The sequence below is a fragment of the Sturnus vulgaris genome, chromosome 12, assembly GCF_052056855.1.
Source record: "Sturnus vulgaris isolate bStuVul1 chromosome 12, bStuVul1.hap1, whole genome shotgun sequence".
NCBI lineage: Eukaryota > Metazoa > Chordata > Aves > Passeriformes > Sturnidae > Sturnus > Sturnus vulgaris.
Genome location: NC_142254.1, coordinates 10,923,849 through 10,950,258, shown reverse-complemented (window position 1 = coordinate 10,950,258; position 26,410 = coordinate 10,923,849). Strand labels below are relative to the sequence as shown.

Here is a 26,410-nt window from a genome sequence, read left to right as displayed (position 1 = left end):
AGCACACCTTCCATTACATATTGCATAGAAGTATTAATTAAAGCTTAAAGCACATTTTACAGTCTGAGATGTTCCAGCTCCACAATTTAAATCAACTCTCTAAGTTATATATATTTCATCACACACAGCAATAGGCAACAACTAACAACTTCTAAATTAATTGCTACAAATTATCACTGCTCTGGAATGCTACCGAGAAAAGGTCTTGAATGTGACTCCAATTATTTCAAGAATACAAGAAACATTGTTACGTTTATCAACTAAGTCCATGATTAAACTCTCTAAGTTGCAGTCCTCTGGTACCTCAGAATTTCAAGATTTGATTCAAGACATGTCAGCCTTTTGTGTACCAAAAAGCCCTGGACAAGTGGAGAGCAGGGTTAAATGCAGAATTTGAACTCTGAGTGTCTGAAGTGGTCAGAAGGAATCCCTTGATATGTATCATCCATCCTGTGATACCAAGGGCTCACACAACAAACAATCTCTGCCTTTCTCCATAACCTTGTTTAGTACTGTAAACCAGCTTCTTCTTTCTACCCCTGAGTGTATTTTATCAGTAGCTAGAAATGTCAAATACTTCTGTGGTAAACAGAACTATCCTGGCCTTTTTTATTTTCCTACACACCAATACTAAAGAAGGTGACAATGTAATCTGCCCCAGGCAACTCTATCACCATCCACAGTAGACAGGTCATTTTCCTTTTTATCAAAGAGGAGAGTAGGTCATCACATTTTAGTACATGTTGACACCCCTGCTAGTAAAAAAAGATAAGAATTCAGTGCCCTTAAGGTGCCTTAACCTCTATTTTACCTAATGCAGATATTTCACAGCTCTTACATTAAAGCCAGAAGACAGATTTGTTCCCTGAAAGAATGCACTACAAGGGTCTCAACCTTTGTGACAAGTTGATATTTGTATTGCAGAGGGTACAGGTGACAACAAAGCACTTCCCTTAAGGTATCTACTTCTCTTTTATTTTGGGTAATAGGATTTATTTTGCTCCTATAACACCAAGGAGCCTCATGGATGTTTAACCTCCCAGATATACTCGTGCGGCTTTTGAAGACTCTTGGAAGTTGAAATAAAAAGCACATGGACACCTCCTGCCATCCTGAGAACCACTTCAGAAGTTTCTTTGCTTGATTAAAAAAAATTTGCTTTCAGCCAGGATATTCTTAATTCAGAATACAAAACAAAATAATGACACTTAACTGCTGTCATCTTTATTCACTGTGCTTTCACTTTCAAATTCTAATGTCTAAAGAAAGTTAGAAAACACTTTTATACTGCTTCTTTCATCTTTTAAGGCAATGGAAAAAGACACCAGCTCCTAACAGTTAACAAGAACTTACTTTTTATTGCATTTTATGTTAATAAACTGGTTTTTCCATATCCTTTATAAAATAGTGATAGGATAAAAAGATCTGCAGGGCAGGAGTAAAAACACTGCAAACCCTTAGTTATGAAACTGGACAGAATTCACAGAAGTACTTCCATTTGGAAAAATATAAAGATACAAATACACTTGCAATAAACTACATAATGATGCCTAGTTTCTTCTGCACAAGTGTAAAATTTTACTTCAAAATAGGGAATAAAACAGCCTCTGGTTCGAGGAGGAACAGGTATGCAATACTTCAAGTGAGAAAATAAATTTGTGCTTGAAGATTTTACACTTTTCTCCCTCAGTAACACAACTACAAAAAGTATTATTAACTCCCAGTAGAAATTATATCTTCATCTGTACAATGAAAGAAAGAGCACGATTTTTTCTGAAATGAAAAACATCATTCCTTTAGTTTAAAAATAGTCGGGTTTTCTGGGTTTTTTCTGTTAATTTTGGTAGCATTTTTTTTAAACTGTGGAGAATGAAAAGTAGTTCTGAATTCAGAGACCATTTCAACCAACACAACAGATCATTATTTAAATGCTCATTATTTATATTTGTCATATTAAATGCACTTAAAGCATTGCACGTTTGCCTATTTACACAATTCGAAAATTCAGTCCTTCACGAAAGCATATTTCATATATATATATATTACACCATTAAGAGGAAACATAAACCAAAACTTGCTAACAGCAACTTCATGGACAGGATAAAGAGTTTAGAAGAGAATAGTTTTAACATTTCATTTGTCAAAGAATTTTGCGTATTTATAGCTCACATGTGTACATATATGTACACAAACAACCACGTGAATGCATTTATTTTATACTCTGTGTCAGAGCAGCCACATGTCAACACACATGCAAAGACTAAGAGTTGGGCTATTAAACAGCATTTATCATCAAGAGCAAGGAGACCAAAAAAGATCTCCATGACACAATGCAGTCTTTTAGATTATTGCCTCTGAACTGAGGTCTCTTGCAAATGATACTGTGAGCAGAAAAAATAAAATCTGGTTCAGAAAATACACCGAGGGCAAAACTATTATGAAAATAATAGTTTTTTGTTTCTAAGCAATCTAACCCATAACCACTACTATGATTCCACTGTTTTTACTTAATTAGCATGAAGATATTTTGAAACTTGAAGGAAAAAAAAAAGTAATTTTATAGCCAGTTTGCAGGATAATGCTACTTCTGGTTTGGAAGGAAGTCATTATGAACAAGTTCTAGTGAATCTCTGTTTTTCTTAAGATGATATTTTGTGATATCATTTAATATACCATTTCAATACAAAGGAACTGGTATATTTTGAGAGAAAACAGAGAAGTTCAGATCCAATAAAATAAGCTTCAGTTACAGATAGCTGTAGCCCAAGTGACTAGCAAATATTCCACTAAAGAAGGTTATGACACTTTCAAACAATTCAAAGTATTTGTATTTAAAATTTACAAAGTAAATGACATTTGTATTTGTATTTATTGTATATAAATATATGACAGATTGCATAAGTGATTTACCTACACACCAAGTTTATATTCACAATTAACTCATGGGTATAATTGCCATTTGTTAAATTAAGTACGAAGTTCATCCCAAATTTCTTTAGGATTCACTATCAGAAGATACACAGATATCTGCCTGTTAAATATTTTCAATGTCAAGCATTTATTACTTAGTGAATTTCAGCTTGGCTCCTCATATTGGATTTTGATGCTCTTTTATGCACTGTATTCAGTACTCAGAGAGAAAAATGACCATTTTATATTACCTTTGGTTTCTTTACGATAAATTCTATTTTCTCATCAACTCTTTTAGATGGAAGAAAAAGTACCTGAAATAAACATTTCAGTCATTTTAAGTTTGCACAACTGCTTTACAAATCACACAGCCTGACCTCCTTCTATGATATTACATTACAGCAAGATCCAAAATAACATTCCAGTTTGACAGCTAACCTCAGGCACCACTGGTCTGGTATCTCGCTGCTTATGCTGCTGGCTGAAAAGCTGATAGGATACGCAAGACAAGCTGAGAGTTTAACTGGCAGAGCTGTTCAAATCTAAATTGTGCTATTTGAAACTTAGACCACAGGAGACAACAGTTCACTTTTTACCATGGCAGCAGAATCAACCTCTTGGCCCTGTGAAACTCATATGAATACATTTAGCACACACACAAAAAATATCTCCCTATATTATGATCAAAGACACATTCAACACACATTTTTTATGCACATCCGATCGTCCTGTTGACAGTCTTGGAAGTTAAGTAGTATGGACTGCTGCACATAGGTTTGAAACCTTGATGGAGCCCAATGGCAGGCTACTTTTGACAGTCAAATGATGACAAGCACGTTGCAGGCCAATGCCCGTCATTCACCAACATCCTGGGCTGCTCCGAGCGTTGCGCGGCAACAAAGCGGGCGGTCAAAGGTTAAGTTCGGAGAAGACAGCGATGAAGGGCAACTGTCATGCACCACTGAGTACTGTGAGGCAGCAAGGAGTGGTTGTCTTCTCAAGAACATGCAAAATGTTCTCATTCTGTCCAGGCAGACACGTATCTGAAGGTCCTAAATGAGACCACTGCCAATTCACGAAGAGCCAAACTGACAGCATGCCATTCAAACTGTCTCTCTCAAATTTGGCTTTTTTTTTTTTTTATTATTTTTTATTTTTTATTTCATTTCAAGTCGCAAATGCATGCAAAGTATAACATTAAACAGAACTCCCAGCAGTTCTTTTAAGCAAGCCACATTTGGCAGGGTTGGAAGAGTGAGAGGAAAGACATCTAAACTTTTTCCCTTCTAGTTATTTAAATATTTAGAAGTTCAATTATTTCACAAGGAATTCTTCCATTTTCTTGTATGCCTGCATTTATTTCCAAAATTACATCTGTTGTAAGCCTTATTCTAAATAGTGGTGTTTCTTCCAGTATGAAAAACCAGAATCTAACACCTTACAATTAGGTCTAATACCTGGAGTTTTAATTCTGCATTTGTATATTAATATTACAACAGAAGCATACATTAAAGCATGCAAAATAAATACTTTTCATCAGTCTCTAAATATTCTAAGCATTTCTGTTATAAATGGCCCAATAACAGTATATTCTATTTGTTTAAAAACTCTGTTTCGTGTGGAGTTATGGCTTGAACAGCATGATTAACAATGAAATTGCATTATTTTGCATAAAACATATACATCTTACTTTTAAACCATTGCCAGTAAAGATGTATATTTTTACTTACACATTTAAATTATGTGATCATGGTCATGTTTGCCTCTATTAACATATAAAAGACTTCAGGAAAAATAGAAATACTTTTTTCTATTAGATAAACAGTGATGTGTCTCATCTTTCATATGAATGAAAGCTTGACACTAAATTTAATCAGGCTGACAAAGGATCATATGGGTTAGCTCTCTGTGCCCTTTTCATGAACAGTCCATCCCTCCTGCACTTACAGGGCCAAACATTGCCCTCTCACAGAACAGATCAACATGCAAAGTGCTTGTTTCTTTCACTGGGTCACTGGCATCCTCCTGCCTGTGACATTACTGCTTTGACCACCTTCTGTCATGACACCAAGCCTTTAAAGACCCTAATCACAAACTGTGCTTTGCAAACTGAAGAGAAAATGAACTGCCATTATTTATGAGGAGTATGTTTGGATCATAAAGCATAAACTCATGTGTCTGTCATGCATACAGACACACACAGAGCACAAACTCCTTTAGGTAGGCATTACATTCCTATGTTCTATTGCACAAGCCATAATATCAACACATATCAAATCACAGAAATCACAGATAATGACCAATCTACTGTCCTGATCACATTGAATTACTTCCATGTAGTCAGAACCATAAAGTTAAAATTCAACTTTTTTGGACTGAATAACAAATTTCCAAGCTTTTCTACATAGACAAGATGGTCCTATCTAAAGCAGAAATTGTAAATTTGGGGAACAATATCAATGTGACAACACCACCATGCCAACTAGACCATGGCACCAAGTGCCAAAGGCAGCCTTTTCTTAAACACCTCCAAGGACAGTGACTCCATCACCTCCAATGCACCATCACTCTTTCTATGAAGAAATACTTCAGTAACATAAGGCACTTTCAAAATAGTTCAGGGAAGGCTGACCAATATCTACAGTTCATTATAAAAGTTTAAACTATAACACCACCAAGAACTTTGCTCTATACTCTCACCAAGCACAACATACTACAGTGAAGTGATTACAACAAGTTTTCTAAAGTACCAGTTCCCATGGTCAGAAAATTTCCTACGAGTTTTGACTCTTATTTACAACAATACTGGAGAAAAGCTTGTGGAATCTAACTTGAAAATATGAATATCAAGAATGCGAAGAAACTCAGAAGAAGAAAGCCTTTTTAAAAAAAAATTCCTCATGGCACATTCAAGCAAAATAGGCACCAGGCATATGAGCTTTTACTAATGCAAGTAAAAGATTTTTGAAGTTTTTTAAAATGGAATACAAGACTGTGAAATAAAAACATTGTCTGTACTCATACACTGCTTTTATTTCATTTATGCCTGTTTATAAATGCTTTCCATAAACACTTCCTATTGAACCAAGATTGTCAGTGTCCATATGAATATATCACAGACTATTTTCCTGGACAGCAGCAACAGAGGCTCAAGAAATGACAGCCAGCACATACTAGATGCCTCCCAAGCTTGACAATGCAGAAGCTTGATGGCTTCTGGTTTAAAGCATGGGGGAAGTCTACACAAACCAACAGTTGTTCCTCTAGTTTTCCTCAACAAACACCTTCTGCATGAAGTTTAGAAAGAAACAAACCACCAGTATGGTACATATTTTACATTTCACATGCCAGAGGCAAAAAAAAAAAAGAGCACTGAACATCCATAAAAGATAACTGACTACTGAACTAATCAACACAGTAAAACATCCAAACCAAAACAGCTTCCCTTCCCCATTACCACAGATGCAAAGAACCACACAACTGATTCAACCCATCTTATTCTAAATAACTGACATGGGAATGGTTGGAATGTGGGAATAGAACTGCCTTTTGATCTTCTGTCAAGTCAGTTACACTATTCTCAACAAATACAGTAACTGAAATTATAAATTTAGTAAAAAGTTACTTTTTGGCTCCTACATGGATATAAGACACTATTTGATTTTTTACAAGTTCATAATAGCTGCAGTACATAAATTTTTTTTTTCTACATCTTAGAAAAAATCCAGGCTTACAGGAAGAGTTTCAAACTGATCAGAGCTTTGGTATAATTTCTGGTGGTTTTATATATTAAAATATGGCATTTACATGGTCTCAGAATACACAATAAAATATTTTACTTGAAATTAATCTAATTGGAATACCTTTCCACTTTTTTTTTTGCATAAATGTCTTGCAAAAGTGATATGTTTGATAAATGCTTATTTTTTTTAGAACAGCTTATTAAGAATTTCTGTTTAGACTCTTGACTCTAAACAAGCTTTCCAACTCAGAAAGATGGTCATTTTCCTGATGCTCATATGCACTGTTTACAATGAAGGCCCAAAACCAATTTCTCCGACTTAACATCATTAGACTTAATAGTTTGTTCTGGTTTTATTCAGTGATTACATACATACATACACATCATAGCTCAGTTCAGTATTTTACTAACTGCAGTTGTTTGCCATCACATGGTTTAGATATCAGACAATGAAGTATTTCCTTTAAGCACAAGAGCACCATTACCTGCTGTACTGATATAATTTAAACTAGAAGTAAACACTGAAGAGAATCTGAAGATTTTTCCAGATCTTGAGTGCACATTCAAAATCAATAAGATTGGGTTCTAAACACCTTTAACTGCTTGTAAAAATCCTACCTATTTCTATCAGAATAAAAAAGCCTATTAAATGTGTATTTGAACATGTATTTTACGAGTTAAACTGTAGAATTATATCCTAAGTGTATGAGTTCACATGGCAGTAATAGCAATGTTTTCCAACCCAAAACCTGCTTAAACTTACTGCCCCCTTTTTTGGAGATGAAAACCTTTATTTGATCTTTACCTCATTTCTCCCCCCCATAAACATATACAGGCTATGAACAATCATGATTTATCACTGGCAAGATTCAGTGCATGACATTTCTGCACTCAGAGGACAGAACATCTATGAGATGTGGGAGATTTTAAGTAAAATCTTATGCCAGCAAAGAATGGAATCTCTTAATATTACAAGGTGTTTGATTTCAATAGTTTTAAACCTTAGAATAGAATCAACAACATATTTTAATCAGCTACCTTTTCAAGTATTCACTGCATGAAGTACCAGTTGCCTGAGGGTTATGAAATAATACTAAAAACTTTATAATCATTCATTGATTTAGTTTTGAGCATAGTATATCATTTGAATCCAATGGGAACATAAAGAGCTATTTGTGAGGTCAACCACAGTACAGACAGAGGCTGACATGATATCGATGGCAAGGTGGAAAGAAATTGCCAAATACAGCAGATCAATACCTCGTTTCACTGTTACACCCTTCTGGAGACATAAAATATATATCTTTACAGCTACGAAAATAATAATAATGAAAGTGGGAGATAAATGCTTCCCTCAAGGTAAACTATTTGATTAGCTGAGGGCAAAGGTGACAAGAACAGTTACACTAAAGTAACTTTACAGTCTTAAATAAAAATGGTGGGAAGAGCAGCAGATAAAAGGGCAAAATGAAGCTGGACAAGTTCTAGGAGATAAAGATGTAATTCTTTTAGAAATTGGGATAGCATGTATACAAAGGCAAAAAAACTGTTAATCTAAATAAGGCAGAGCAGAGTTTCCTCCCATAATCAGACTCCATTAAATAATCACAAGTGTTTTGAAATTACAGCCCTATAATTTTCTATCCAGAAGATAGATGTTTAATCTTCAAATAGATGTTTAATCTGTGCCATACTTTAAATGCCAGTAAATGCTCATAGCCATGTTTTACACTTCACTAGAGAACCTAACAGAATACAGTAAAACACTCCAGTGCTTTTCAGCCTTGGCTGGAGGAAAGAGGATCATCTGATATTTTGGATACTCTTGGTCATTACCGGTAATTAAATAATTTAAGAAACGGATGAATTATTAAAAGCATGGCAGCCCAATCCTGCTTTGGCTGAAGGCTGCATAAGTTCGATTATCAACTGCAAGGGAACAGAAACAAGCTTTAGGCAATCACTGTTTGACCTGTCTAGTTCTCATTAACCTGGATCAACTGAATCTTCTCTGATGTAAAAGAAAAAAGTATAAAAATTATTCAGCAAATGTTTTCAAAAGCTAAAAATACAATTGCAAGTAGGTCCTGTACTGCACCTCCGGTAGAGACGTTTCACTATGGCTTTATTTCAAAAATGCTAATTTCCATCTGAAACTTCTAAGATTATAAACTCAGTTCAGAACCAGAAGGCTAAAGGGTTTGGATGACTACCTAGCTTTCTGAAACTGAATAATCTGTTCTCCTCAAGATTTATCTTCAGGAAGATATTAATTCAAACCCCAAATTTCAATTCACGTGAAGTGTAATTTTTCTACGGAAAATAGGAAGTATTTTCAAAATCACACCCAGGTCCTACAGAGTATCCTGAACTACACTATACCAGGAACTACACTGAAGCTATCCAAGTTACAGATAGGAGCTTCCATTTTAAACATACAAGACTATGAAAAAAACAAACAAAACAGAGGGAGAGAAAAAAAAATAAGAAGCAGCAGCCTTCCAATATTCAGAAGGGACATGCACAACTCGCCATAAGATTGTCTCCTCTGGGGGAGCACCAGGTAGAAGTAAACTGAAGACCTTTAGATCCCTGGCATTGAACTTCCCTTACACTACTGCCATACACAGGAGCCTCCCAGGCCACCACCCACAAACTGCTCCTGCTTGGAGCAGCCATTCTCCTCACATCCCTAGGGCCAAGGTCTTTGCAGATTCCAGTATGTGAAGCATAGATCTGTCCTTATTTACAGCAAAAAACAAGTGACTGAATGTAAAACAACGTTTAATAAATCTGCAGAGCCTAAAGTACCAATATAATTCCGAGCAGAAAGATAGACACGCACTTCTTAATTAAGTGGGTGATGTTCTAGTTAAAACAAAAAGACAACCCTGGGCCATAGCTAAGATTAAGCACATGCTCTTGCAAAGGAAGCTCTGACTATTATCGATGTAAAGGCTTTAAATCACAAAAAATAAACCATCTAATAGTCTGTATTCAATAGTAAGTAGAAAGTCAGGACACAGACTGATTTGGATTAACACATTTTCACTTATAACAAGTAATTTTACAGAGGATTAGTATCTTGATGGTCTGATCAATACTAGGCACTGCTGCTATTACAGATGAAGAGAAAATTACCCCTCCAGTAATAAAGTGTGTGTCTCGGTTCTCCTTCATTTGCCGAGTCCATTACTGTAATGGTTCCAGCATTAGCAGCTGAGGCAATTTAAACAGCAGGAATGTGATGAATTTAAAAGCAAGAAACATTTGCCACTCATTCTTTCTTGTATTTTATTCTGCATATACAAGGCTTCTACCTGACCATTTCCAATATACAAATCATGTGTTATGTGACTATCAACTCTATTTCTTAATTATTGTCTCATTAATAATGGGAAGGTCCAATAATGTGATTACCACAAAAATTGCTACTGGCATATTGGTTGCTGATTCTGCTAAAACTTGCACACCATTTACCTAAGCAGAAATATGACGTGACAAGAAGCTTATTTAACTGCATCTAAGTTGTTTCATTAATTTTCCTAAATACAATTTCTAAAAGAATCTAATCTGTCAATTAGAAAATTTTGTTTCATTTAGGTGTTTTTAATAATGTTTTTTAGCTTAAGAGGTAGAACAATAACTGGAAACAATAAATCATTTTAATATTAGAACAAACCATGGTAACAAGGTTAAAGTTTTTAAACTTCATTGTATGGTATGGGCACCATCTTTCAGCATTAATTCTAAAACCAAACCTTTAATCATGCTTTGAAGTGCTTTGAGAACACTTGCCTAATTTTCCTTGAGCATTAATATGTTGAAGCAACCTGTTTTACCTTGTAAAGATATATTATTTTACAGGCAGAAAAATGAAGATGATGCATGAAATAAGACCTTCAATGAAATCTCAGCCGAAACACAGTATATTCCCTTTTTCTCCTCGTAAATAAAATACATACAAAGCTTTGGGTTATTTAAAGCTTTATATTTCCTTGCCACTTTGTCCAACATGTCTCACAAATGTGATACTGCATATGAATATCTTTGTAAAAGCCCTTGTGAATATTCAGATATGTGCACATTGATGCCTTTATTATTTGTACAGCAATAACTTTATTGGATTGGGGTCCCAGTTGTGCTGGGAGCTGTACAAACATAACAGAAGTGTCTGTGGAATACATTCTCTGCAGTCAGTGTTCACAGTAATGTGAATTAGCATAAACTGCTACATAAGGTAATTGTGAACTGGGTTTAGTGGTCTGTTCCAAAGACCCATCCAGGTAATACCTTTACTTTAAAAGAAAATAATACTCCAGACTAACTGAGTAGCTTCTCTTTCACCTGACAGTGGCACAGGGTGCTGACATGTAAAGAGTGGTAGAGGAAGAATATACAGGAAATAACTAGAACTTGGCCTCTGTCATACTGAAACTTACACTAAAAAAATCCACTTTAAATAAATAAGTCTTGAGAACATTAAGTTTTACATCACATATTAACTTTTTTAACTCATCAATCAAGCTAATAAACATTTTAAAAGCAAAAAGCTTTCTTTCCAAGTCTAAAAGGAGGACATAGCATACTTAGATCACCAAATAGGAGGTTTGTTTGATTTTATTTTGCATGGTACATTTCTACACCTAGTAAAAAAGAGGTGACCAACAGTGTAAAAAAAAAGAATCAAAATAACTCTAAACTGTATTCATTAAAACAGAATTCTAAGGTAAAACAAACAAGCATGAACTACTCCGCAATAGACTGTTTCATAAAAATGCCTTTTCAGCTAATGAGCAACATCCAACAGCTCTGGTTTTATGCACAGAAGTAAGATTTGCTATGGGGAAGACCAGAGCAGATGATGGTTTGCAACAGCTCCAAAGGTATCTTTAGATACTGCAGAATAGTTGTGTTTTGCTGCCCATTTAAGACTCAGGAAATACTCTACAGAACATTAGCATGCCCAATATGGTGTTTAGAACTTCTGGCTATAGTTGTCCATAATTTTTTTCAGACCTTCTTCAACAATGAATTTGCATCTTCCTCCTCTTGACTTGGAACACCAAATACTAGAACAATTTTATTTCTGCTACACATTTAATCTTACTCAACCCAACTGAGTGATCTGCAAAGTGGAAATTGCTGTGTGACAGCACTGCACTCTACAGAAGTTCTACCACATATACTTGGAACAGAAATGTTCTACTAGAACAGCATAAATCAAAACTTGCTATATACAATAAAATTTGAGCCAGAGAAAAGTTTATCACATAAAAGAAACATACTACATAATTACAAAGCAAAAGCCAGTCAGTGGGATTCTGATAGACAGCATTTAACTGTGCACAATTATAGCAAAACAAGAACTTTTATTCAGGATTTAATTCTGGAAAACAAGAGACATTGCCAGGAGACATATAATCCAAACCAGCTTCTCTACCCAACCACTTCCCTCTCAGTAGTAGGCCTCATAAATCTTACTCTCCAGAAGAGGTTGGGTTAACCTCACTAATATTTGGTTTGCTAAAAAATATTTTAATCAGTACCTAAATGGAAGCCTTGGCAGAACTACTACAATAAAGACACTGTTCTTTATCTTCAGCATTTCTCAGGTGATCAACACAAGCTAGGAATGGCTAAACCCATGGATTGAAGGGCAACTTGGCACACTGTCAGGAGCCCAGAGATTACATCTCCAAATAAATTGTAGAAAATAATCTGGCTGAGGATGCTTCCATGGGGAAAAAAAAAAAAAGCACATGCTCCTTCTAGCATATTCCCCCTTTTCCCATTGCTGCTTTCTCCTTTGGCAGCCTTCATTCTAAGACATTCTACAGGTTCATTTTGCTTCACTTTCAATACACTCAGCTTCTCTCAAGTAGTACCCATTCTATAAGTATTGACACCTTTAAATTCTCTCTAAGAATTTTTTATGTTTCTCTGTCTGTGCACCCGTACATAAAATTTTGTCTACAGCAGTACTCTTACACTCGACCTCTGGTTTTTCTCACACATTGTTCTTGACACCTCTTCAAGTGCCTTTACTCCTACAGCATTTGCCAATGTAGTTCACAGCACCATCACAGGTATCCTCGAGTGATTATCTTATCAAGGGCCATTATTCTTCTAATGTGAATGATTCCCAAATACATTCAAGACCCATAGAAAAGACAAAGGCCCTTGGACACAGCACAAATGAACAGGTTAAAAAAAGTATGGATTGCTTCTGCAAAGTGTTGGATGGGACATCTGCATATGTTTTGACATATAGGGAAAATGCAGAACACAAATATAAGACTGAAATTGCTGTCCTTCAGCAAATTGAGATAGCAGAAAGGGAAATTACAAAATGAACAGGTAGTCCTTAAGGAGTTGTTATGAAATTTACTCGGCCAAAGAGGCTCTAAAGTTTTCTAGTAAAACACTTAGTTGCAAACTTACATCAGACCTTTTCCCTGCCTCTGCAGGGAATATTATATTTAATACTGAATAGTAGATTAAGAGCAATACCAAAACCAGCATGTTCCCTGCTCAGGTGTCTGAGATTATCGTTTTCAAAGGCATTTTCTAAATTTATAATGGAATTAGCCTTCCTTTCATTAACACTAGCACTATGCTTTCAAACAAGTCACTTACTGGGTCTCAGTACTACTGTTTTGTAAACGCAATCAATCGGTAGAAGTACAGCAACCATCAAGAGCTGAAGTAAAATATTGTACAATGTAGTAAAACAAGCCCTTAAAGGCACCTGAAACAGCAAACATTCAGCACTCCTGTTTGCTTCCACAGACAGTGAAATATCATCAATGTAAGCATGTAACAGCATTGCACCTAAACACATGTACCAGAAAAGAAACATTATAAAGCTCGGGCGGTATAAGAGACTTAAAATATTTATTTATGTCAGGCTTAGTGTACTTTTAAATTTAAGAATTAGGCGCAGTTACACAGTGCATCATCTCACTATGTATGTTTCGACAAAAAACAAACATACATCATTTGCATCGTTTTTTTTCATATACCACAAAACTCTTAAATGGAAATATCTTGCCCAGACGGCACACGCCTTTACCACCAGCTCCTGTTCAGGCTGTGCGAGGTGCCCCTCATTCGGGGAGGGGGATCCGCCTTCTCCAGGTGAAGCGGAGCCCCCGCCCGGGCACAGCGGCCGTGCGAGCTCACCCCGGCTCTGCGACCGCCCGGGGCCTTCCTTCTCACACACTGAACTTCACGGCGGCCTCGGAGCGCCCCAGCTCGGGGCTCCAGCACTGCAGCTAGCGGAGCCCCGCCGGGATCTGCCCCGCACAGCCCCACGAGAGGCGGAGAGAGGGCTGGCCACGGGGACGCTCCTCGGGGCTGCGGGGAGCAGGAAGCAAACGGAAGGTACCTTCAGCTCTTTCTCCCGCTCCCCCGCTCTCCTCTTCATGGTGCCGCCTTAGCCGTCCGCTCGGAGCGGAGCAGCACCGCGGGAACTCCGCGTAGCTCCCGCCTGCAGCGGCCGGACCGCGGCTCCACGGGCAATGCACGGCTCGGCGGGCAGTGCACGGCTCCACCCCGAACTCCAAGTCCCGGCAGGCCCAGGGTGGCCCGGAAGGGGAAGGGCCCGGTTGGCAACAGCGGCAGCTGGTAACGGAGCGCTGAGCAGAGCCGGGGCTGGCGGGGGCCGTGAGTACGGGGGGAGCTTCTCCTCCTCCGGGCACGGCGCGGGGAGGACGGGGGCACCGGAGCTGCCCGGAGCTGCGGCGCCGTGTCCTGGAGCGGGCGGTCCCCGGCCGGGGAGGCGAGGAGCGGGGCTGGCGCGTCCCGGCGGTTCCAGACTCGAGGGGCTCCTCGCTCGGAGCCCGTGGGAAGAGGCTGGGAGCCCCGGCGTTGGGTTGCCATTAGCCTTGTAGGCCTGTGTTGTGTACCTGGAAAAGCCGGGCTGAAGCGCAGGGACAGCCCGGGCACTGTAGGCGTTCCTTCAGCAGGCCAGGCTGCCTTCCCTGCAGCCCTGCCCCTTGCAGCCCTGTCACTCACCGCCGACACCGGCGCGGCCGAATCGAACTTGGGAAGCTTTGTAAAATACGCTGAAGGCAAGACACGGTTGTTTTGATTTTCCTCTGTTGAAGTAGGACTTAACAGGTCTGAGAAACTTTTCTTCCCTCAGGCAACAGCAGGATGCTGTGATCCCGTTTCCTAATATCTTCCATATCTTTCCTTTTTTTTTTTTTTTTCTTATCCACCTCCCAAAAACCACAGCACTGCAACACATGATATTTGAAAGATGATATGTGTGTGTATTTCTGCCAGGTAATAAATGAGACCATTTTAGGTTACAAGACCAATAAAGTGCAAACATATATATTTTAAGGATTCAATAGAGGGAGAACATAGGCTGGAAATATGTTGTGATAAGCTAAGATAGGTGGGTGGTCCCTCCCACCTCCTTTTTTAAATTCCCTCTACCAGGGAAGAGAAGTAGGATTTTGTAACAAAAGGGTCATCTGGGTTATGTCTGACACTCAAATTCAAAAGCCACGTTGAAATAATTAAGTTGTAATTCTTACGATTTCACTAGAAACCACTGGACGTCACTTACAGCCCCTTTGGGTGAGAACTTCTAAAAAATTAAGTAATCCCCACTGAGTTTCGCTTCCTTTGAATGATATTAGTACAAAAGTAAACTTCTGGGAGTTATATAAGAATCTAGACCTGAAGCATGAGCTTTGATAAGTATTAATTTTATTACTGTCAGCCTTGTATAACAGTGCAAAGTCATGCAGTTTTTTGTAGTAAATTTTCAGATACAGGTGGTGGTAAAACCACTTTTGTAAGTAGTGAAGTGTATAAGAGTGTTACAGTTTCTTTAACTTTAGTAGTTATATCAGAAATTCTTGCTTATACCTAACTTGAAGTTCTTACACGTTAATCCGAGAGACATGGAGAATATTCCTCTCTTTGTACATTAAGTACTTTCATCTTGTTTTGAGGAATAATCTGTGCTGAAGTGATTGTAGGATATCCTTTCTTGGAAATAAAGCCTGGTTTCAGTTTTTGAGGTTGAGGATGGCATGTGGATCTGTCCAGATGCAAATACAAATTTATATCTCTCTCACTTTGTTATTCTTTCTTTTAGGAAATGCTGCACTTTTAAGTACTATAACTTCTGTAGCAGTGCTGCTGTACAGTTTTGTCAGATGTAATTGCTTTGGAAATACTTTCAAAAGTAATATAGAATGCTGTGGAGAAATCTCATATGCTTTTAGAAATAACACTGGAACCGGACTGCAAGAAAAAGTAATTTTGTTTAAGTGTTTGTGATTGACACTGAGATAATATTGAGAGAGGAACTGTAACATATGTAACACATGCTTTGATGTTTGAAGTGTCCTCTTTTAAAGCAGCAACATAACTGGTGGTTATTAGTGATTATTAAAGACATGGATATGTTACTAATCAGGCAAATTCTAAATCCGTAATTGTATTTGGCCTACTTAAAACCAGGAGGCATGTTTGTACTATTTCTGTATAAAACCACTGTATCTGATAAAACCAATTAATATGGTTGGTTTTTTTCATTTTCTTTTTCTGTGGCCCAGGACAGAAAAGATAGCTGAATACCTAATTTCTGACACTTTGTAATGGAAATGAAACAATTCTTCCTCTTCCTTTTGAAAATTTTACCTTCTAAGTTTTCCGGACGCTTTAGATTTGAAGCTGCTTTATTTTGTCACTTCAAGTCATGTTACGTTGCCAGTAAAAACTGGTTTTGTGTGCATCTCTGCTATGTTAGTTTGCTTACAGCTCAAGTATTTCTGTGGTTTTGCTGCAGCAGTAATGGATTACTACCGACAAGAGTTGTTTGTTTGCTTATTTGAGTGACAAACATGTGTTGTTTAGTCTCTGTTTTTAAATAAGTAGATTTCTCTCATACTTCTCATACAGAGAAGGTAACAGGTAGATATCCATAGTAAAGTTTCTTTAGCAAATAGTGAAAACCAGTAATGTTTGTCTGTGCCTGTTACAGTTCTGGAGTTTTCGAAGCCTGATTTTGACAGATCACAAACATTGTGGAGTTGTGCTGATAAAATACTTGTTTAGCTCTTGAGTCTCTTGAAACTTGCCCATAAAAAGCCTCTGTCATTTTTGATTTGTGAAAGGACAAACACATTCTAGAAAGACATATAATGTTATCATCTTCTCCTTGCTACCATCATGAACCAAATTTAGATGTTTCTCTGGAGGTAAAATATTTGTTTCCCTTTAATCTCAGTTGCATGTAGCCATACTGGGACATACATATAATAGTAACCACAATAATGAACCTAGACCTGAGTGAAGCCAATGACTGCAGAGAGAGCTACAAATTACAAAGAAGTTTTGAGGATTTTGTAAGAGCAATGCAAGAAGAGCCAGGGATGCTGAGAAGCTGGATTTTCCAGTCGATGTGTATTTGTCATTGGTTGCCAGTTGTGCCATTAGCTGAGTGGTGTGGACATCAACATCACAGAGTAGTATTCTCTGTCACTGACAACATTGAAACTGCAACCATATTGCAAGTCTACAACTGTAGATCAGTTCACTTCAGTGGTCATGATAAGGAAACATTTGTTCCACATGGAAGAAAAATGTGTTCCTGTTTATTCATAAACAGTGAAGTCTGGAAATAATATTTTATCATAAATTTTAGTGATGAAAAAACCAAAAGATTAAAAGCAAGACTGACTTGTCAGAAACTAAATTTCCATTAATCTCTTTTGTTTCTTTAGAACAAAGCCATAAGGAGACTTATTTATGATGGAAGAAAGAGCTTAGGCAGCACTTTTGATTATGATCAAATTAACAGATATTTCATGGGGTGTCTGTTGTACCATGTCGCTTCTGCCCTCTGATGCAAGTCTCTAGTAGCATCACTGCTAATTTCCCAATGCTTTCCTAGATGGTTTTTGGTTGACTAAGGATTTATATCACCTGAAGACTGTAACAGTGGTTTTGGGGGTAAGACTGTTGAAAGGACTTCACATCTCTCCTTTTCCTGTTGTTTCAGTGCTACTTGACTCTGTGACCAGCATGTAATTTTCTGCACCAGAAGACAAGAAAGAAACAGCAGTTGTTAACAAGTATGTTCATATATTGCACCAAAAGAAATGGAGTACTTTTTCACATTAATACTTTCCTAATCTCTGTCATATAGCTAAGCTTTCTGTTTCCACAGGATAGAATCAGTTCAGATTTATGAGAATCATTCATAGGAGACTCTCTATCTTAAAAAGTAATTTCTTATATGACAATGATTGAAAGAAGAGAAAGAGAATGTCAGGCAATACTGGAATGACTTCATAACCCCCAGCACCTGTTTCAAAGAGTTCCATTCAAAATATGGAAGATGGCATTACTCATCTACCAGTCGATGCCTTAAGCTTTTACCTCTCTTAAATGAACAAACGATTAAAAAACCCCCAACTAAACAAAAAACCTGCAGGTCCCTTTCCCACATGCAATTGGAAATACTGCCTTAGCCCAAAGATTCCTGAAAACAGCAGAACTAGAACTTCAGAAAGCTGATTGTACATATATTAAATAGAATTGGAGCTATTGCACAACAAAGGTGTATTTTGTGAATGGATTAAAACTGGCATAAAATTGAACTTGAGAACTTGAGAGTTTAGATTGTTCTCTGAGCAATCTGAGACAGGAACATTCAGAAGTCTGTCACTTCAGTGAATCTACCATAACTTTTGCCTGCATTTCATATCATTGTATTGTTCGTTCTAGTCTCAGTTTAAATACCAGATGAAGAGGAATTTCATTTGAATTTTTTTATCCCTAGATAAGCCATGCCTGTTGCAGCTGATGTAACTGTGGGGGACCTGCATGTGAGACATACAGGTCTAACTCCAGCTGGAATTGAAGGATTACAAGGTTTGTACCAGCTGCTATTTATTACAGCTACAGACTTTGATCAGTGGCTTCTTTAGTTTCTTTCTAAAAATGTTTCTGATGTTGCCACTCACAAAATTAAGTTCAAATACCATTCAAAATCTGGGTTAAATTGTGAAAGATGCTGTGACCCATTCTATGTTCAAGTTGCTTGTTATAAGAGGGGAGTTTCTGTGAGATGCTAAAAACTGGAAATGTCATTGAGCTGTAACATTCATCCTTCAAGAAGAAAAGAGGACTTTTTTGCTGAATTGAGGACAAGGCCAGATCCATTTCACAAAATGGGAACCAAAAGTATTATGCAATTCTGTTATGTTACTCAGCTGCTATTAGAATGGAACAACTGGGCTTAGTCTTATATCTGAGTAAATTTACAGAATTATGAGTTAATATTTTCAAGCTTCAAGATAATATATTAGCTTTGGAACAGATTAGAAAGAACCCCTTTGGTAATGCTTATTTTTAGATAGTATCTTTGGCAGAACCTGGTTCCCGGGTAAACTGTTACCTTTGTGTTGTCTAGTATGTAAACAGATTGCTGTATAATTTTAATTTTTTTTTTTTTTCAATCTGTAAGAAGAAGGAAAAAGGAAGTGATTAAAATGACAATAAATAAAAAAATTTAACAGACTCATACCAGTATAAAATATAAAATTACTTGAAAAGTTGGGGGGAATTCAGTATTTCAAAATGAGTTTTGACTTTGAACTACATGTTGTTGAATGTATTTTAAAGTTGTTTTGGTTTGGGTAGAATCATCAACTGCACAGAATATAAAAGCTCAACAAGCTGAGTAACAAATCAGTCAAGAAGAACTGGAGGACAGATTTCTTCATATACATGATGATCACATCTTACTCAAGCAGCATACAAATGAGCAAGAGGAGAAAAGTAAAAGGTATGGGGGTTAATACTTTTATTTTAGCTTGCAGTAATATTTTTGCCTTTGAAAACATGAACAAATTAAAAATGCTGATTTCTCTCAGCACTTTTTAAAGTAGTAGCAAAAATCACATTTTGGAATTAATTTTTTTAATTTCTGGTTATGTTTGTGCATGTATGTCTTTGTGGTGGACTGTATTAGATCTCCATGTACAGAACTACAGCACTGTCTCTCACTTTGGAGCTGGTACCTTGGGTTTGGAGTTGTACTGTCAGAGTGTTCTGGGAACTGTAGAATCCTAATGATTTATCAGGAATTGCGTACATGGTATTACTGCATTGCAGAAGGGCTAATTAATCCAAAAGCATCATGACTGTGCTCACATTGTGCTGTGTTTAATAAAGTCACACAGCTTCCAAGCAAGGTGTTGTCAGAAGCTAACAGATTCATAAAGGGCAGCTGAAAATATTGCTTGTGTAGATGGGACTACTTCATAATTTTTTTAAGTCTAAAGTGTTCTTTCCTTTTGACTCAGTAGCGAGCGAGTCAGGGGCAAATTGACCAGCAAGACACAACTTCCATCTTTTCTGTCAGGCTGTTGTCAAATCCAAGATGGTGGAACAAATCAGTTGTTTCCTTGTTCTGAAGGGCATTTCCTATATTTCTGTTAGATGCATTACCAAATGTACTCGTCGTCCACTTAAGTGGCATTACACAGAATGTCCAGAGAAAAAACTTAACTCCTCAAGTTAAAATTTCTTTTCCAGTGTTCCTCGCCAAAACCCTTTTAACTAGAAGTTTGGAATGAATTTGCAGTGGAAGAACGTTGAAAAATCCCCACATAAACAAAAAACCTGCTTACAGGCAAGTAACATTCTGTGACATCCGGAAGTTATTAGGGATTTTTTTTTTTGTTTTGTTTCACTTTTGTTCTTTTAAGTAGAAGCTTCTGTCCACAAGTATACAAAAAATAAAACAAGCCCCTTTAAACAAATGAAGTGTGTCCTTATTTTCAGTTTTCTTTCTGGGCCTTCAAAAATAGATTTCCTGTAAACTAGATACAGGTCTCGAAGATGTGCAACCGCCTTTGTAAAGTCTTGAACTTGTCTCTCTCATCAAAGCCACCTTTTCTTTCTTTATATGCCAAGTTTTTTGCATTCACTTCTGGGTATGTTTTCTGTTCGTGCAAGTTACATCACCCCCATGTGCCCTCTCTCCCTTTTGTTATAACTTACTAATGTTTATCAGAACTAAGGGAAATCAGAGGTACAATGCTTGAGATACCAAAAGCAAAATTTGTATCCTTCTAAAGACAGATGACAACCATACCTCTGATTCTAATTATATTCTGCAGCTGACCGTTCCTTCTCCAAAGTACACTGGAAATATTTGCCAAGTATAAAATTGAGTATGATAATGAGAACTGTTAAGTCTCTTCTTCCAGAGTACTTTCCTCAATATCTCCACCTATATATTTTAGCCACTTTAGACATGAAATATGTATTTAAATCCCAAAATACTAGAAATTGTATATAATTGGATTGTTGCATATTATTAGCATTCTTTCAGTAGTTGAATGTTTTGTGGAATTGTAGTTTTATAGTTTGCCCCACCACATCTCAAATCTGTAACTTTACTTAACAGCATGCATGAGGTTCCTATATAAGGTCATGCGTTAAAAATTACATTTAAGCACCATATGGAGTAAATATGTGTCCTCCCTTTACTAACCTTAAATGATAAGCCTTAGGAAACTGTTATTTGTCAGTGCTATAAAGCAGATTGCTGCACAGTGGTTTCAATTATCTTCAAAGAGTTCTTCACAGGCAGTAATAGTTATATCAAAACCTGAAATTTATTATTCAGGTTCTATGCTGAAGTCTTCACAGTGATTATGTTCCTTTCAACAGAATGCTTTTTATGCTGACTTTTCACATTCTTTTTCATCTTTTTTATTATTTTCCCCAGAATGACCACCAAGTTAATACAGCTTGTTAATGATAAAAAAAAAGTCTGAACAGGTTGGTGGCGGCCCCAAGTGGCTGGGTCAGGCCTGGAGCTGGAAGAAAGGATTGAGCATTGACAAGAAAAAGTTCATGACGCTGAGAAACAAAATGAGAGCCTCCCCAGCAAACTCCTTTCAGCTGACCAGCAGCTCCAGATTCCAGGCCATAGACCTCGTCCATACAGCTGTGCTCAATCTTTTATTAGCAGTGGTTTCAGAAGAGTGAGCGATTTATTACAATTTATTACAAACAATGGTTTATATCAGTATCCCTAATAATTGCTTCACTGTAGCAATCCTATACTCTTTTTTGTTGATCAGTGGGCAATAATAGTACCTGAAGGCAGAAAGATTGTTCTTTCCCCTTGTTCTTGTATTTATTTATAGCAGTCATGCTTGCTTGCCTTTGAAGTCCTTATTATGAGAATCCACAGTAGCTGGGGTTAAACAAAAGTACAGATTTAAGAAGACAGTAGCTATCAGGCAAGTTTTCTAACAGTTAAAATCATTGGACTTCCTTAGTATAACTTCTCTACATGTAAAAGGGTTATAAAAGTAGTATATGAAAAAGTTTAGTGTTTTCATGTTAAAACAAAGTTTCACATCTGTAGTTTGTTTGCACATGTTTTTCCTTTTTTAATTTCAAGGTTTGTTCTAGTCTCTTGATACATGTGTGCACAGCACTGCAGACTTGAAAAATCTATCACACGTGTGGACTTTGAAAAGCAAATACTACAAGGCAGCCATTTATAATGGTGCTTTTTACTGTTGAGACTTACTGCTTAAGGCAGTCTCCCTCTCAGTGCTTTACTTACTGTAGTTACATTTCGAAATCACACTTTGAAACTTTCATGTTTTCTTAGGAACATTTGTAGAAGTAGTTGTATCAGTTAACCTATACACTGAACTGATAACGTGTTTTAAAAAACCTCAACAGCTACAGCCCTGATTCAAACCTGAGTCAGCAGAATTGTCACCTTAACTTCCAGAAGCTGTGGATCAGGCTGGTGGCTGGTTACACCCTCACACCAGTGTTCGTTTTTGTTACATTGATTCAGGTATATGAGAACAGCAACAATTCTCATGTTTTTAGACAGATTAAAAAAATTATTTCTACCAATTTGTCTCTTTAATCTATTTGTAGTGGAAGTTTTGACAATTTTCATACACCTGCGCTTTTACACTTCATATCATTAGTTGGGCAGTTTTATTCCCAATATCAATATTTTTGGTTTTTATTTTAACAATGTAAAAATAGGATGGAAATATAATAAATTTATTCAGGCCTAGTGCTACCAGATAGAAGAGGGAAACTTGGTTCTGGGAATACAGATCAAATGTTGATATGACAGAGTGGGAGGACTTATCTTGGTATAAAAACAGATCCAGATCTAAGATGTCCTGTCCAGAACTAATATTGATTAAAAAAAAAAAAAAAAAAAAAAAAAGAATAGTTCTCCACCAAAGCTCCAGCTCAGATAACAATGTTCAGGAATTTTGCAGAAGTTCTAGTGTGTCTGTCTGTTTTCTGAGGCCTTGTCCAAACTAGAGGGGATTCTGGTAATTTGAGTACTCTGAAATACTCTGAATATGCAATTTCTTGAACATATTTTCCTAAGATAAAGACTTACTAGAAATCTACTAACCAATACTCACAACTTGAACACAGTAGTATTGTCTTCCATAAGGTCAAAGAATACTTTCTATAATATTCATTAAACATAGATTATTTCATGTTTTTGTGTTGCATGTGTCCTCATCCTGCCCTTTTATCAATGATGATAAACTCAACAGACTGGTGTTGGGTATGTGCCCTCTTTTTTTAAAAAACTGACCTCTTAGATTTCTCAGTCAAACCTTGAGTCTGAATCTCAAATCACTTTTAATGCAGATCAGAAATCATGCAGGACACTTATTCAAAAGTAAAATGCCTGGAAAAATTCAGGACAGCTTGGCTGTCTCTAGGGTATGCAGAGACAAAAAAAATCCACAAAGAATAAATATATCTTAGGTATCTGCTTTGTGTTTGGCTGCTTTTAAAGTATCATAGCCTACTGATCAAAAAAATCTTCAATATAATTCTTGCAAAATTTTAGATATGAATTCAAAGCAAGCAATTTAATGTTCATTGCTACCCATGAATAATTTGGAATCTAGAAGTAAGTAGAAAGCTATTGGCCTTGTATAAGGGTAGAGTAGCAAATTAGGTGTAGCTGTGCATTGCAGCAAAGTCAGGCAAATGTGCACACAGAACGTGTTCATAAAGCCTCAATTAGTCAAATCTTTTTTCTTTCATTCTCTTTTTTTACTTTTGTAAAAAAATGCATGCAAAATTCTAGAGCTTTGCATGTATTTTCCCCTTTTTGACTGTTTCTGTTTCAGACTGTTAGCTTTAGTTATATTGAGGATCTAGTGTGGCATGATCCTGCAGTCCTCCTGGTTTGATTTCAATGGAAGTTCTCCTTGGATGAGAAATATGTCATCAGTTCTTTAACTGCCTATCAAGGGAGGGACCCCGTTATTATGTGTGAGCATTCTTTTGTGCATCAGTGGTGCTACATAAATAATACATCATAATGTTTGCTATTAAATTATTCACAGAGTCATAAGTCTCCTCTAGTCAGAATTTCCGTTATATAGTTTAAATAGGTTAAAGAAGTTGTTGTCATAAATAATTTCTCACTCTTTGCCTCCAGTGAATTCAGAAAACATTTAAAATATTTTTTTCATTATTTGAAAGTAATCTGTTTCGAAGAACTTCTGTGCTTCATTCTTGTATAAACACTCTTCTTCAGACAGAAACCGAAGATAACATCGAAATTCGACATCAACTACCACATTTATGTGAAAACTTCTAAGGAGTTTGAAAGTAAAGATGTACTTCAAATTCAGCTAAAAAAATCTTTAAATAAAGCCAGGCTCTAAAAAGTATTGCAGATCCTTATTTATGTTTATCAAATTACTTGTGTCCAAACCATGATACTTGGCCTACGTTACTATCTGTGAGTTAAGTTCTGAAAGTTTTCCTTTAGAGTCTATTTCTCGTTTGACATAGAAGATACATTAGTATTTGAGAGATGCTGTGTTTGACTGAAAATACTAGGAAATAAACTAAAAAATGTCCACTAATACATATGTACAATAGTGTGTGTTCTATGATTTTGCCACCAGAATACTTTATGGAAGACTCTTAATCCTCATGTTTTCCAAGTCATGTATTTTTTATGCTGAATGAACTGAGTCAGAACTTAAAGGGATTCTATTTAGGAGACTTTTCATTAGCTTGCTTTCTTGGGAGTATTGTAATTGCTATCTAGAACAGTCTGTATAAGTTGTTTTATTGCACAAATAATCCTACAAGTTCTGTGTAATTCTTATTTTTAATCTTTATATCAGCAGAGAAGAAACTGTCAATACTGGAAAACTAGAAAAAAACCTGGTAATTTGGGTAACCAGTAAGGTCATCTTAGTTCATCTTTGTAGCTTATGTCTTTGAATTTTGACATTAGCAGCTTTTTCTTGTGTTTTGTAAGTAAACACGTGGCTGTCATCCTGCTACATAACCATGTAAAGACAGTGTTGAAATTCTTTAGGAGCTGTGTGGTGCCAAAAGGACTGGGCTTCCACCAGTCTCTTTGCTGTAGGACCATTTGATGTCAGCCTGCTGTTAGATTACTGCCAACCTTTAGGAAAATATTCTTGATTTTGCTACATGTTTACAGTAATTGAAATAACTGTAGTTACAAATAGTGAAGTCGTCACAGTTAATCATTAGTCCATCATCAATAAGGAAGGGAGGTACTGGTTATCCTGAGTCCTATATCCACAAAAAAATCCAGTAGTGTTTTAAAGCTGCCTTTGCAGCTTCACTGCAGTTTCTGTCTAACACAAGATCTGCATAACAGAGCTGAGTTCACGTGCAGCACTCCGTGAGATGATTATTGTAATGTGGCTGCAATTAATGGTTTTTTCCATATTTAATTGGAGTTTGTTTGGAGATTCTTTCAGGAATGTATAAATTTGCCCTAAGGGACAAACTTGGCCTATGGATTATTAGGCTAAACACATTTTAAGTGCAAGATTTATTTACAATTAGCGTGACTGTTCATAATTAAAAGATGGCCAAAACCACAGCCTTGTGATTTGATGTCTATGGTATACAGTGTGCAAGGTAAAACATTAATTCTAAATAAGATGATTTTGCAAGCAAGTATCTTCAAATTACTTAATAGCTCATAGTATTTTCCAAAAATATCTTTAAAGCTATCCCAGACTGCATTTGTGGAAGCAGGTAGGTATTTGCATGTTTGCCTGCTTTTCTTGTGTTTTGTTCAGTTAATTTTTTAATAAATAATAAAGCTTATTTGCTCGTCAGTTTTTAATTCCTTTGGCATTTTTTTCTGCATTGTGACTCTGGATTTAAATCTATTAGCTGTGTTATTTAACTCAACTAGATGTATGTAGATCTATTAGATAGTACTACACATTCACATTCTTCTCTGCTTGGGACTCTGTCTTGGCCATTGGTGTATTTGTGTTTGAGAACAATTAGCTGAAAAGCGTTTTGCTTATTTAGCCAGGCAGAGGCCAAGTGACCCTGAGAAGTTTGGTGGTGATATGTATTTTACTTGCTTGGTTTTCCAGTTTTGAATATGAATGGGTAAAGTTTTTGAGCCACTAATCCAGTTAATACAATAGTCAGGACTCCTTAAGAGTAGTCTCAGTATTGTGTTCATGTCCTGCTCATATGGAAGCAAGGACAAGATGCAAGGGATGTGGTTTAATTAGACCTCAATTTTATTAGCTTAGCCATCTGGGGTTTACTGGCATAAATTTGTACAGTGGAGGTCAAGATCCTTTCTTTAATCATTTCCTTCTGCTGTAAGTTGCTGTCAGTGCCCCATTCCCACACAGCTGGTCCCCAGCCTGTTATTGGGACTCCACTCTA

At 36.7% G+C, this 26,410-nt stretch overlaps 1 protein-coding gene and 1 long non-coding RNA gene across 41 annotated transcripts in view; one reads left to right on the top strand and one right to left on the bottom strand.

Annotated features, from left to right (window-relative positions):
• FTO (FTO alpha-ketoglutarate dependent dioxygenase) overlaps nt 1-14,214 on the bottom strand; it is a 217,607-nt gene extending 203,393 nt beyond the window's left edge. Inside the window, exon 1 of the mRNA XM_014883048.2 lies at nt 14,043-14,214. Within this exon, the coding sequence (XP_014738534.2) occupies nt 14,043-14,081 (39 nt within the window). The 5' untranslated portion in view covers nt 14,082-14,214. The remainder of the gene's footprint in view (nt 1-14,042) is intronic.
• Nucleotides 14,014-26,410, top strand: part of LOC106857142 (uncharacterized) — a 49,387-nt gene continuing 36,990 nt past the window's right edge. For 19 of the 40 annotated variants that reach the window (XR_015806285.1, XR_015806289.1, XR_015806301.1 and 16 more), the window contains exons 1-6: nt 14,242-14,320; nt 15,771-15,931; nt 17,682-17,754; nt 18,465-18,556; nt 19,328-19,472; nt 20,225-20,321. This is a non-coding gene — a long non-coding RNA (uncharacterized LOC106857142). Of the gene's footprint in view, nt 14,039-14,197; nt 14,728-15,770; nt 15,932-17,681; nt 17,755-18,464; nt 18,557-19,327; nt 19,473-20,224; nt 20,322-21,425; nt 21,685-25,725; nt 25,754-26,410 lie in introns of those variants that run through there. The other 21 variants (XR_015806300.1, XR_015806298.1, XR_015806282.1 and 18 more) reach the window with 7 other exon arrangements.